This window comes from Bidens hawaiensis, unplaced genomic scaffold, assembly GCF_021521415.1.
Source record: "Bidens hawaiensis isolate Kalapana, Puna unplaced genomic scaffold, B.hawaiensis_p1.1 tig00017718_1, whole genome shotgun sequence".
Classification (NCBI taxonomy): domain Eukaryota; kingdom Viridiplantae; phylum Streptophyta; class Magnoliopsida; order Asterales; family Asteraceae; genus Bidens; species Bidens hawaiensis.
In genome coordinates, this window is record NW_027492674.1 from 28,747 (window position 1) to 41,509 (window position 12,763).

General features: G+C 36.9%; 1 protein-coding gene across 1 annotated transcript; it reads left to right on the top strand.

The window, feature by feature from the left end:
• Positions 1–8,136: 8,136 nt before the first annotated feature.
• On the top strand, positions 8,137–10,853 carry LOC143554486 (uncharacterized). Its single transcript, XM_077044229.1, has 6 exons — positions 8,137–8,428; positions 9,940–10,030; positions 10,097–10,308; positions 10,388–10,415; positions 10,492–10,600; positions 10,679–10,853. The coding sequence occupies exons 1-6, from the start codon at positions 8,147–8,149 to the stop codon at positions 10,758–10,760; spliced, it is 804 nt and encodes a 267-aa protein (XP_076900344.1). The 5' UTR covers positions 8,137–8,146; the 3' UTR covers positions 10,761–10,853.
• Positions 10,854–12,763: the final 1,910 nt, after the last annotated feature.

A 12,763-nucleotide genomic window follows, 5' to 3' on the forward strand; every position in this document is an offset into this window, starting at 1 on the left:
TTTGGTTTTGGTTTTGGTTTTGGTTTTGGTGTGCATGTGAGGGGTGAGAGACCAGGTTAAAATAGCAAAGAGATCACTGTTATATATATATATAATAAATGAAGGAGTTTAGATTTAAGACTCTGTTAAAAGATAATAAAACTGTATTTGACTTCTTTGCATGTGGATCGAGCGGACAGCAAAGCCAATGGATATGCAAGGATCACGTGTCAGTTGTCCATAAATATTACAATAGATATCCTTGATATGAAAGCGTTGCGATTATCTATACAAATATATATATATATATATATATATATATATATATAATTTGTCAAAAATAATTGGTATGAAGGTACCACACGTATTGCTTATCGGTTTATCATCTACCAAGTAATTGGAAACGCATCGCAAATCGACTCAAAAAAGTAGTTGCTTATTTGGTGGGTTGGTGCCGGATTCAGAATTTTTTTCAGGTGGTGCAAAACCTATAGATTCTTCAATTTCGTAGAGTTGGGTATAAAAAATTCCGGATCGGTTCGATAGTTCGGGTAAAACTCATTACACAATAAAACTAACAAATTAATACTAAATTTAACAAATAACTTAACAACTAACAATTAATTAGCATTTAACAAATGAATGTGAACATACCTTCAAAGTGGGAGGATTCGAGCTTTGAGGAAGAGCAGAAGAGTTGTGTGGACTATGGACGTGTGGCTGGCCGGAAAGCAGAGGGCCAGCGGCGGTCGACGGTGGGCGGTGGTCGGAGAGCAGGCCAGGCAAGCGATGGTATGGACCATATGTCCATATGGTGGCAGCCACATGTGTGTGTGCATGAGAGGCGATGTGTGTTAAAACTTAAAACCCTAAATTGTTTTAAGGGCATAACACATTAACACATAAGGCTTAATTAAATAACTAAATAAATAAGTTCAAAAATAACGCATCAAACCGGATCAAACCCGCGACCTCACACATATAAAACCAGGTTCTTAATTACCAGCAGACCAGCACTGATAATATAATTTAGGTGATTCCTTTCTAATTTATAAGGTGGTCCATATAATATTTTCTATATAAAAGTACACTATCTTTGCGAAACTCGGAAGTCGGAACCACCCATTTTCTATATAAATCCACCCCTATGGTGTCTAGACCGGGCTTATATATAAAAGGGTGAAATATATCAAATAGAAATGAGGGCAGTTGCCCTCGATAAAAAAGGAACGAAAAAAAAACTAGTGTTATTATACCAAAGATCTTGATTGATTGATCCGATAAAATTTTGGATAAGCCTCACGATCGGCCCACATAAAGAGAAATTATTGATGCCTTGAAGGTGTTTGCTGTTTAAACTCATATTCCAAAACATCTAACCCTTTGACTATTGATTCAACATGATATGTTTATGAACATTTGAAATGATAGTTAGCTACTATTTTAAGTTAGAAAGCTCCACCTATGAACACTTAGGGTCTGTTTGGTATAACGTAATGGAATGGATGAACGAATTGAATGGACGTAGGAATAGAATAAACAAAGAGATGAAATAAACCATTACCATTTATTGTCGTGATTGGTTACCATATAGGAATGGAATGATCATCCTTTTTATTATTATTATTATTATTATTATTATTAATATGATAATTCATATTAACTTATTTTTAAAACCTGTGTGTTTCAACGAGATCATTAAACGAATAAAAACAATAATAAAAATGTTGAACCGCGCCTGCGTGTTGTAAAGCGCTGAGTCGTCAAATAATAATACTAATATTAATAATACGATAATAAGTCTAGTACAATAATTATTATATTATAATATACAAAAATAATGATAATATAATAAAATTAATAATAATATAATAGCCTTGATAATGTAATAATAATTATAACAAATGAATGTGAGCATACCTTCAAAGTGGGAGGATTCGAGCTTTAAGGAAGAGAGAAGGCTGAAGGCAGGAACTGTGTGGACTATGGACGTGTGGCTGGCCGGAAAGCAGAGCGCCAGCGGCGGTCGACGGTGGGCGGTGGTCAGAGAGCAGGCTAGGCCGGCGATGGTATGGACCATATGTCCATATGATGGCAGCCACATGTGTGTGTGCATGAGAGGCGATGTGTGTTAGAACTTAAAACCCTAAATTGTTTTAAGGGCATAACACATTAGCACATAAAGCTTAATTAAATAAATAAATAAAAAGTTCAAAAATAACGCATCAAGCCGGATCAAACCCGCGACCTCACACTTACAAAACCAGGTTCTTACCAGCAGACCAACACTGATAATATAACTTAGGTGGTTTCTTCCTAATTTATAAAATGATCCCTATAATATTTTCTAATAAAAGTACACTATTTTTTCGAAACTCGGAACCAGCCACTTTCTATATAAGTTTGTCCCTGTGGTGTCTAGACCAGGCTTATATATAGAAAGGTGAAATATATCAGACAGAAATGAGGGCAATTGCCTTCGATAAAAAAAGAAAGAAGAAAAAAAAAACTAGTGTTATTATACCAAAAATCTTGATTGATCGATCCGATAAAATGTTGGATAAGCCTCACGATCGGCCCACATAAAGAGAAATTATGGATGCCTTGATGGTGTTTGCTGTTTAAACTCATATTCCAAAACATCTAACCCTTCGACTATTGATTCGACATGCTATGTTTATGTACATTTGAATTGATAGTTAGCTACTATTTCTGTTGTGACTTATAAGTTAGAAAGCTCCACATGTGAACACTTAATATGACGAGCAATCGATCCATTTTTTATATAACTATACACTGATCAATTTTTATATGCATATTATATGATATGCCAATTCATTTAAAAACACAATTAAATTGGATAACTAGAGTAAGCATGATATTGTATATACAAGAAACATGTCGATAGTATTATACATTTCGTTTGATTATAAAATGTAATTGATTTGAATCAAATTAATTCTAACCTAACAATAACTCTTCTAAAAATTCTAATTAATTCTAATCAAATTAAAATGTAACTAATTTGCAATTAAACTATGGATGCTTCAACCTAACAATAACTCTTCAAAAAATTCAAGGCCGAATAACTTATATTATATGGTTAATATAGACATTTATCAATCATCATTTATCATAGGAAAAATGGTTTTTATTGGTCCCAACTTTTTCATTTTTGCCGACGCTGGTCCCAACTTTCATTTTGGCTGGCAACGGTCCCAACTTCAACATTCGTTGCTTCTACCAGTCCGCGACTGACGGAGCACTAACTCCGTTATGTTTTTGCTTACGTGTCAATCTGAGTTGTCAAAAACATATTACGTGGCAGCCACCGTGGATTATTGGTTTAGGAAAAATGGTTTTTATTGGTCCAAACTTTTTCATTTTTGCCGGCGCTGGTCCCAACTTTCATTTTGGCTGGCAACGGTCCCAACTTCAACATTCATTGCTTCCACCAGTCCGCGACTGACGGAGCACTAACTCCGTTATGTTTTTGCTTACGTGTTAATTTGAGTTGTCAAAAACATATTACGTGGCAGCCACCGTGGATTATTGGTTTATTACGTGGCAGCCACCAGAACCCTAACTCTTCAACGCTCACTCAAAACCACCGGATCCGCCCTCTCCGTATTCGCTTCCGGCGAATCCCTCGCTGTCGCCGACCAAACTCCCGCCGTCCTCCTCCCCACCCCTTCCTCCACCTCCACCAAACCCCCTTCACACACAAACACCACTGAGTCGCCACACAACACACAGAGAAAGAGAGAATGACGAAGTTCGATCCATGGCCCGTATTCTTCAAGCGAGAGTTCAACCGGAACTGGCCGTTCCTCGTTGGATTCGCCATCACCGGCACCATCATCACCAAATTCTCCCTTGGTCTTATCGGTACGCATCCAATTCCTCTTCAAATCAGATTTGATTTAAAACAGGTTCATTGATTTAAAACAGGTTCATTGATGGAGGTTAACGGCGGCTGTCGGAACCGATCTGGGTTTTGAGCTAGCAATAGATGGAGACCGGGTCGACGGCGCCGGTGGTGGTGGTGGGGGTTGGTGGCGGTGGAATGAAGAGGGTTTGGTGGAGGTGGAGGAAGGGGCGGGGAGGAGGACGGCGGGAGTTTGGTCGGCGACAACAAGGGGTTCGCCGGAAGCGAATACGGAGAGGGCGGATCCGGTGGTTTTGAGTGAGCGTTGAAGAGTTAGGGTTCTGGTGGCTGCCACGTAATAAACCAATAATCCACGGTGGCTGCCACGTAATATGTTTTTGACAACTCAGATTGACACGTAAGCAAAAACATAACGGAGTTAGTGCTCCGTCAGTCGCGGACTGGTGGAAGCAACGAATGTTAAAGTTGGGACCGTTGCCAGCCAAAATGAAAGTTGGGACCAGCGCCGGCAAAATGAAAAAGTTTGGACCAATAAAAACCATTTTTCCTAAACCAATAATCCACGGTGGCTGCCACATAATATGTTTTTGACAACTCAGATTGACACGTAAGCAAAAACATAACGGAGTTAGTGCTCCGTCAGTCGCAGACTGGTGGAAGCAACGAATGTTGAAGTTGGGACCGTTGCCAGCCAAAATGAAAGTTGGGACCAGCGCCGGCAAAAATGAAAAAGTTGGGACCAATAAAAACCATTTTTCCTTTATCATATGAAGAGATAGGGTCCCAAACTCCATGCGCGAGCTCAAGTAAACCACAAGATGGCCTTGAATCGCATTTGTGGGTATGACATTATCGCATTACAAGAAACCCGCGGGGCAAGCTAGAGACCATTCACTTACTAATGAGACAAACAATACACAACGGCAGGTCCACGAGCTAATCACAGTCCAAGATTCACCAATGGCAACAGACAGGATAATAAGAAACCACGATTTCATGATGGACCAAAAACAAGACGCCAGCACCGTACCTCCCGCTTATGGCCAGTGGCGAAGCTTGGACCAAGACACTTGGGGCGGGGGACGGACTCAAAATGTATACAAAAATTCACAAACGATGGGGGGCGGACTCAAATTTTCAGCTGAAAACGTCTAAATTTACAATACGCATAAAAATTTTCAGGCGAAAACAAGTAAATTTACGCTACCATGCGAAAAAACTGGGGGGGGGGGGGGGTCGGGGCCACCCCCCGCTCTAACTAAGCTTCGCCATTGCTTATGGCTATCCACGCCAGCCAGTTGTCACAACCAATCAAAGGCCTCGTACATGCTCTCCCTTGAGAATATAATATTCTTCTGGTTTGTGGCAACCCAACCAACCACCCCTTGACCTCTCCGACTATAAATATGATACTTGGATCAACGGTTTACGGATCCTCTCCTCCATACTTATTATTCTATGCAATTAGCGTTATTGATTCTCATGAGGGTGATTACGAGACGAACCCCCCATCTCTTCTTCTCGTAACGAGATCATGATGTTCTGGTTTTGCAAGTTGCAATAGGATAGAGCTTGTGAAGATTAGATTGAACCCCAACCCAATAGAGGCTTAGCCTTAATCCTTGGATTAAGTTTGTGTTTCTTAACTATTCGACACTTACAATCGAAACACCTTGTTCTCTAACAATAAAGATCGCAAAATGAATTGAAAATATATGCATAACAAAATCCTAAACCCGACCGCGATCACAAAAAACTTAAGCAGAAATATCACCGATAAAAATCTTCATGTGAGTGGTCCCTAGAGCGTAACTTCTGCCTAGAACGTTGCCTCTTGAAAAACTGTCGAAAATCCCTTTATTGGCTTATTGGTTCTTTCAAATAGTAATAAGTTAAACAAGTGTTTGACAATTACAAAAAATCTTTCTTATTTTAGCGTTTCGAAATGGTTAAAAAAATGTTTTCTAAAAGACATAAATTCTGGCTTTTCAAAATGGCTTTTTTGAAAAAGCCAATAAGTCATAAGCAATTTTAAAACTCAATCTCAAGCATGCTTAATAATCGATTCCCATTTGTTGTGGGCCTTGTTGTAATTTAAACCAGCTATAATAATTACTTCGGCCCCACTAGCTTAGTTAACCCAAGTTAATTATTTTTAGTCCACTTTAATTTAACTCCATTACTCCAATGTAGCCCATGAGAACGCCTAAAGACTTGAGACCAGGTATATAATAATTTTAAGTGTGCTCTTGGCCGCCTGCCAGAGGGCCAGTGCCATCCTTTTTTCTTCATTTCGAATTCAAGTTAATGGTTAGATAATAACAATCAAGTTCATAGTAGTTTACTTATGTTTAATTCATATTGTTCTTAAATTAATTTACATCTTCTTTTCTCATTTAGCTCAATTATATTGGTTTAGTTCATGGTGTAAAGAGCCCGATTAATACACACTGTTATATTTGACACATTATTATTATTATTATTATTATTATTATTATTATTATTATTATTATTATATCAGGATGAATGTCAAAAACTTTTTTCAGAATGCACAAACAAAGCATGTTCTTGTCAAATCTTGTCCATGCCGTCCACCCCTCACCCCATTATTGGTATTGCAAGTATGATATTTAAGTAGTATTTTATAATCTCCCAATAAATTTTGGAATATACAAATCATTTTCCTTGGACCGGGCGTAGTCGAATAGCGCCCCTAGCCACATCGCCAGGCAGGGGTGCTTAAAACCATCAAGCATAGGGAAGATGCAGTGTCAACTGTCAAGTGGCTCATGCGCTATGTTAAATGGCGGTGTGAGGACTCCATCGCTTTTTTGATTTAATTTTGTCATCCACTCACCATGGCCGGGCCGTAAGGTGTGGCTGGGTGGTCGACGGTCACAGGCCTGACACCCGCTAGGCCCGAACTTTTTTTTTAAATATATGTATTTTTATTAAAACAATATGTATATATAGAGTTTAAACTCAATTATATAACCACTAGATTGGTTTAGTGACAAAGGGGTATTACTCCTAACCAAAAGGTTATTGGTTCTAGTCTTATTTTGGACATGTTTAATCCTATACAACAGTTTTTTAAACAATCTAAATTATAAACAAATAAGCCCTATCAAAATTAAATTGTTTAAACCTAACAAAATACTCCTTTTAATTAAGGTCCAAAAAATTTTTCTTTTTCGTTCCACATTTTTTTTGTTTTCTCGAAGCCGGCCCTGCCACTCACAAACATCCACGTCACCCATCCTTTTTCTTTATTCTTTTTTTTTAAATTTATTTTAGTTAAACTAATACGTATTTTTTTAGAGAATAGTTTGTTAGAGTTTCATTGCTCACATGATACCGATATAACTGTAACTTTTTTCTAGTTTTATCAAATATTCTTGAACTTGTGGGACTTTCTCGTGTGTTGAAGAGTTTGTTGTGGCAACCCAATAGATAAATAAAACAAAAAATAATGTTTACAATAAAACAAACTTAATCAAACAAAATAAAGTTGTGAGTTATTGCTTTGGTACCGATAATGAAAAATTTACCAACATGGATTACAAAATTAAAAAGTTTACCAAGATGGATTACATCGGGTTTGTTGCTAGGCAGGCCGTACTAAGGACAAAATCAGGAAAAATTACTAAGCACTAGAAAGCGTGTGTCGAGAATCAACATGCCTTCATTCCTTTTGCTTTCAATACGTTTGGTTCTCTTGCCCCTGATGCTGCTACGTTTATGAAAAGAGTTCAGCAGGTGATGCATAGCAACTCATCAACACCGAAAAACGATAACTTTGCTTTCAGTAGAATCGGTTTTGTCATTCAAAAAGAAGGTTGTGACGCAACTTGTTATCCACTTACCTGACTCCCTGTTATAATTTACTCTTTATGAAACACCAAATTTCATTCAAAAAAAAAGTTACAATAATTTGATTACAGAAAGTTCTCTTGCAAGCAAGATAAGATAAAGAAGTTGGGATATGCGACTATTTGCCTATAGATATAAATTTTTTCTTATTATTATATTTTTTTTTTGCTTTTCAAAACCATAATCTAAAATGTAAATAGTTTCAACTCAATACGTCAACTTAAAAAAAAACAAGGGGTTACTTAGAAAAGTTGTATATTCCGTTTGTGAAAAGCAAGCGTGGATCATTAGATTGATTGCAATTATCCATCCAATCCAATCCAATCCAATCCAATCCAAATTCCCCCAAATTGTGTTCTCTCTTTCTTGCCCTAGTTCCTTCCTACTGCAATAATAATAATAATCATGGGGCGAATATCGGTAGAGTCCGCGAAGACGGTGTTGGAGGTGGCCGAAGTGGCTTTTCAAGCGGTCGAGTTCTCTCACAACCATCCGTTCCACAAAAAGAACGGACATCAACCAAAATCCCATAATAAGGAAAGAACAAAACCCTTGGAGGCTAAAGAGAAGGAATTAGAGGCATTACGCTTGGAGAATCAACGCCTTCGAGATCTACTCGAACAGAATCTCAAACTTCTTCAGAATATATCGGAGTCGCCTTGCTTGTTGGAGGATTGTCCTCCTGATGTATGTCTGTTATTATTATTATTATTATTATTAGATAGCACAATTGCACATGGCCTGCTTAATATTCCTCGAATTATTATGATTCAAGTGATGACTGGTATTACTGGTTTAGGTTAAACTTTGAATTTCATATTGATGATTTATTGTCAGTGTAAGCGAAACGAACCACATAAGACATTGTTCATGTTAGTTTCGTTAAGCTTTTGTTGGACAATCGAACGGTTTACCAACAGCTAATCTGACGAAATTTCTTGTTCGAGTTTGTTTGTTAAGGGAATGAACTTGTTTGTGAACGGTTCACGAACGTAAACAGTTGACCGCCAGTTAATAACCAGTATAGGAGAAACCGGTTACTAACTGATGGTTAGGAACTGGTTAACTGAAATAGGTTAATTAGGTTAGTATTAATAAGGTTCTTTTCAATAGGTTAGGTTATTATCCTAACTGGTTTGACTTTCTGAGCAATACCCAGGCACGGTTAGTAACCGATATCTCAAAAACAGGTATTTGCATCTTTACTTAGATATAGATACACAATTGCACATGAACTTTTTAATATTCCTAATATGCGGATCATGTTAAAATTGCGCATGCTTATAATTGGATTTAGATGGAATTGTGATTAAAGTGATAACTTGTATCACTTGATATCTCCAAAAGCTTTGTGTTACCGTTTTAGGTCAAAACTTGCTGGTTAAACTTAAAAACTGATAACTAACCGGTGGTTAGGAACTGGCTATGGATTTTCACATAGAAAATTTCAATAGGTTATTATCGGTTAGCTGGTTTACCCTGCTTGCAGTGCGCCCATATAATGTATATATATGTGAACCCTTGGGTGGGCAAAAGTGAAATTGCACTCATTTTGACGTTATTTTACTAATATCGTGAAAATAACGTTAAAAGTGGCGGAAGGTTAATCAGGCATCATGTGGTGGCGTTGATAGCCGAAAGACAAGGGTACACGCACTAATCGGCTGGTGTCCCGGTGGTTGAGTGTTATGTGCCTTATGTCCAAGGCTTGATGCAAAACTACTATCGAGCCGGGGGTCTCACAGGAAGCAGCCTCTCTATTCATACGGGGTGGAGGTAAGGCTGTCTACATCTTACCCTCCTCAGACCCTACTATAGCTTTGCTATTGGTGGGATTTACTGAGTACGATGATGATGATGATTATCGGTTAGCTGGTTATGACGACCGAATTCGTCACGTAGGTTAGGGATCTTCCACCCAATAACTGTAACCGATTAGCCAAGTATTTGCACCTCTACTTACATATAGATACACAATTGCACATGAATTGCTTAATTTTTCTGATATTTGTTTGTGGATTATGTTTGAATTGCGCATACTTATAATCAAATTTAGATGGAATTGTGGTTAAAGTGATAGCTAGTATTACTCGATTATGTCCAAACCTTTTTATTATCGTTTTAGGTTGAACTGTTCTGGTTTCATTTAGGCAAATTTGGTGGTTTTGTAAGTAATCTGACAGTAGTTTTTATTGCAGCTGCATACTCGTATTATAGATACTGTTGAATCTCCAAAGTTCTTGAGTCAACTTAAGACGCTCCATAAAGATTCAGTTGATGGAATACCTGGTAAATTTATCTTGTTGTTTAATTTCAATTTCCTATTCAGTTATCTTAACTGGATTCTGTTATTAGGAATTGATCTTCAAGTGGATGAAATCTTGATCAACGTTGGTATTGAAGAACCAAGTTTGTGGATATGGGTCTCGGATGAGATGGTGCATGGTAATACTGAAGAGAAAAGTGGGATTGATAATGAGAATTATATAGTTATTAATCAAGAACAAGTGGTTGACGGCATTGCGAATTTTATGGCAAGATGCATTCTTTTAAACCCAAAAGCTAAGGTACAAAACATCCAAATGCTTGATCGTGTTTAAAGTTTCCATAGGTCTCTTGCCGATTTAATCTTTTCTTGAAATGCAGAATTTGACACCAGAGGAGATGCAAAAGAGTAAGTTTGTAAATTGATGTCAATACATGAAATGGTGTGTATTTTTTATTGAAGTTTTAAGTTTTTGAATATGCAGAGCTGACTAAGGCCTTAGGTGGCATGAGCAAGTTTGAGAAGTTACTAGAAATATGGCATTGTGGCCAGATATTCTATTTGATGGCTACTTGGGGACTTGCTTTAGCAGGGTGAGTTTTTTAATTTATTTCAAGTAGAATAAACGATTATGAACTGTTTTCAGCTTAAAAATGTGTTCGCTTTAACAGGCTGTACCAAAGTCGAGCAGTGTTACGGGTTGCTGCAAAGGGAGTCCATGCAACAAGCAAGCTTGCTATGAGGGCACTTTAAGTTGTGTATTCATTCAGGATTCATAAGTGTAAATAATGATGTTTACTTGGAATTTGTATAAATGTTTGTTATCATGGTTCTTATATATATTCTGTTTGTAAGATTGGATTGCTTTTAACATTAAGTTTGTCATTGTAAATATATCATTGGCTAGTGTGTGTCACTTTGGGTTCCTTACTTCCTTTCACTTTTATTTCTGCTTTTTAAAAATCCAAGGTGTTTTGAGTTTGTTTTTAAAATGTGCATGGTTTATGTTTGTACGTTTATTATCAAAGTTTGTGTATACTATTGTAAAGGTTTTGTGAAGGTTTGATAGTAAGGTCGGAATGAGATGCACTAAAATTTGGGAAACGGAACAAAAGGGATAAATTTTGAAATGCTTTTTTAAAAGAACAAACAAAAAGGGATGACTAACAAATAGCAGGCTGCCCGAACATACAAAGAAAGGAAAATTCAACCAATGGCTTAACATGTACTGTTTTAATTAGAGGTGCACAAGAAAACCGGTTCCACCGTACCCTACCTGCGGGTATGGACCGGGCTTTGGGTTTACCCCATAACTGTACTGGACCTGGTGGAACCGGTTCCAAATACCCGGTCAAAACCCGAAAAAAACCCGGTGGAACCGGTTAAAACCCAGTCAAATACCCGACTATACCTGGAACCGGTTTTATTTTTGTTGACCATACTCCGATTCCTGAGAAAAGCCGGTTTGTGCACCTCTAGTTTTAATGATTTTTGTTCTGTTGTGCTCTGGTAAACATGCACATCAATTGTACGGTATGCATTGACTTCATTTTGAAGTCATAATACAAACATGTGAACGTGTTAGCTTCAGAGAACTTATAGATGTTTAGCCGTTTTCACAGAAAACAAAACTGAATGAATTTTCAAGTTTATAATATGCATGTTATTAATAATCAGGTGGGATTAATACAATTGTTACATGTAACGTCATAAAATCAGTTGGTCAGGGGGATTAAATGATTAATACAATCGTTACAACGCCATACAATCAGCTTAGAATATCCTTGATTTTATGACGCATTCGATTTCAAGTATGAACAAATTAATATTTATACTTATTTTATTTTGTTGTTTGCATGGTTTCATAGGCTAGCTGACAATGAAAGATGCGTGAAGAAACCAAAGACACGCATAGCTTGCTGGTGAAGTACTGTTTTTTTTCCAATCATTGGACTTCATCTCGAAAATTTAAGAAAGAAAGGGCATAAGTTCGTAATTTACAGCTTAACGCACGTAGAAATTGTAGATTTTGTATATGACGTGGATGTCTTTCTGAATCGTGTGATCACTTTCAAATTAAAGTATTTAAATTTTACTTTTCATGAAGTCAATTACTAGATGAGACAAAATTTCTTTCAAAGAACAAGAAATTATGATATGTGAAGGTCGATATCTCAAATTGATACTATGGGTTTGACAAAAGAAGGATCTTTTTCTTCATCGTCATCGAGGCTCGGCTAAAAAAACCAGAAATTAATAGTGATCATTCTTTTCAAGGGTATATAATTTTGTATGAAAATATTAGGAGACTTGTAAGAATTATGTTGAACATTTACACCCAGCTAATAAGTTGGGTCTGTTTGTATTTATATGGCCAATGATAATGTACTTAATGTGCTATATTTATGTGGCTAGTTCTAATTTTAAAGTGTTACTGCTTAATCCAAGTGACTTCAACATAAACTGAGCCAAGTTTCTATGCCATTTCTCCAACTGTAGTTGAATAATCAAAGACAAACATCAAGGATAAGTTCTAGATTTTTGAACTAAAGCTAGCATGATAGCATATATATGTAAAGATTTATACTAAGAATTATAGTTTTTAGCAGATGTTTTATACAAAATTTAAGTTTCACTTAACATCGCACGGCATAACATATTACGTGGGTGGCAAACATGAGGAAGTTTTGGGCAAGTTTACGTTAAATGAGACTGTTGATTTGGAAGAAACTGTTGTTCTTTTGGAAAGTAGATTA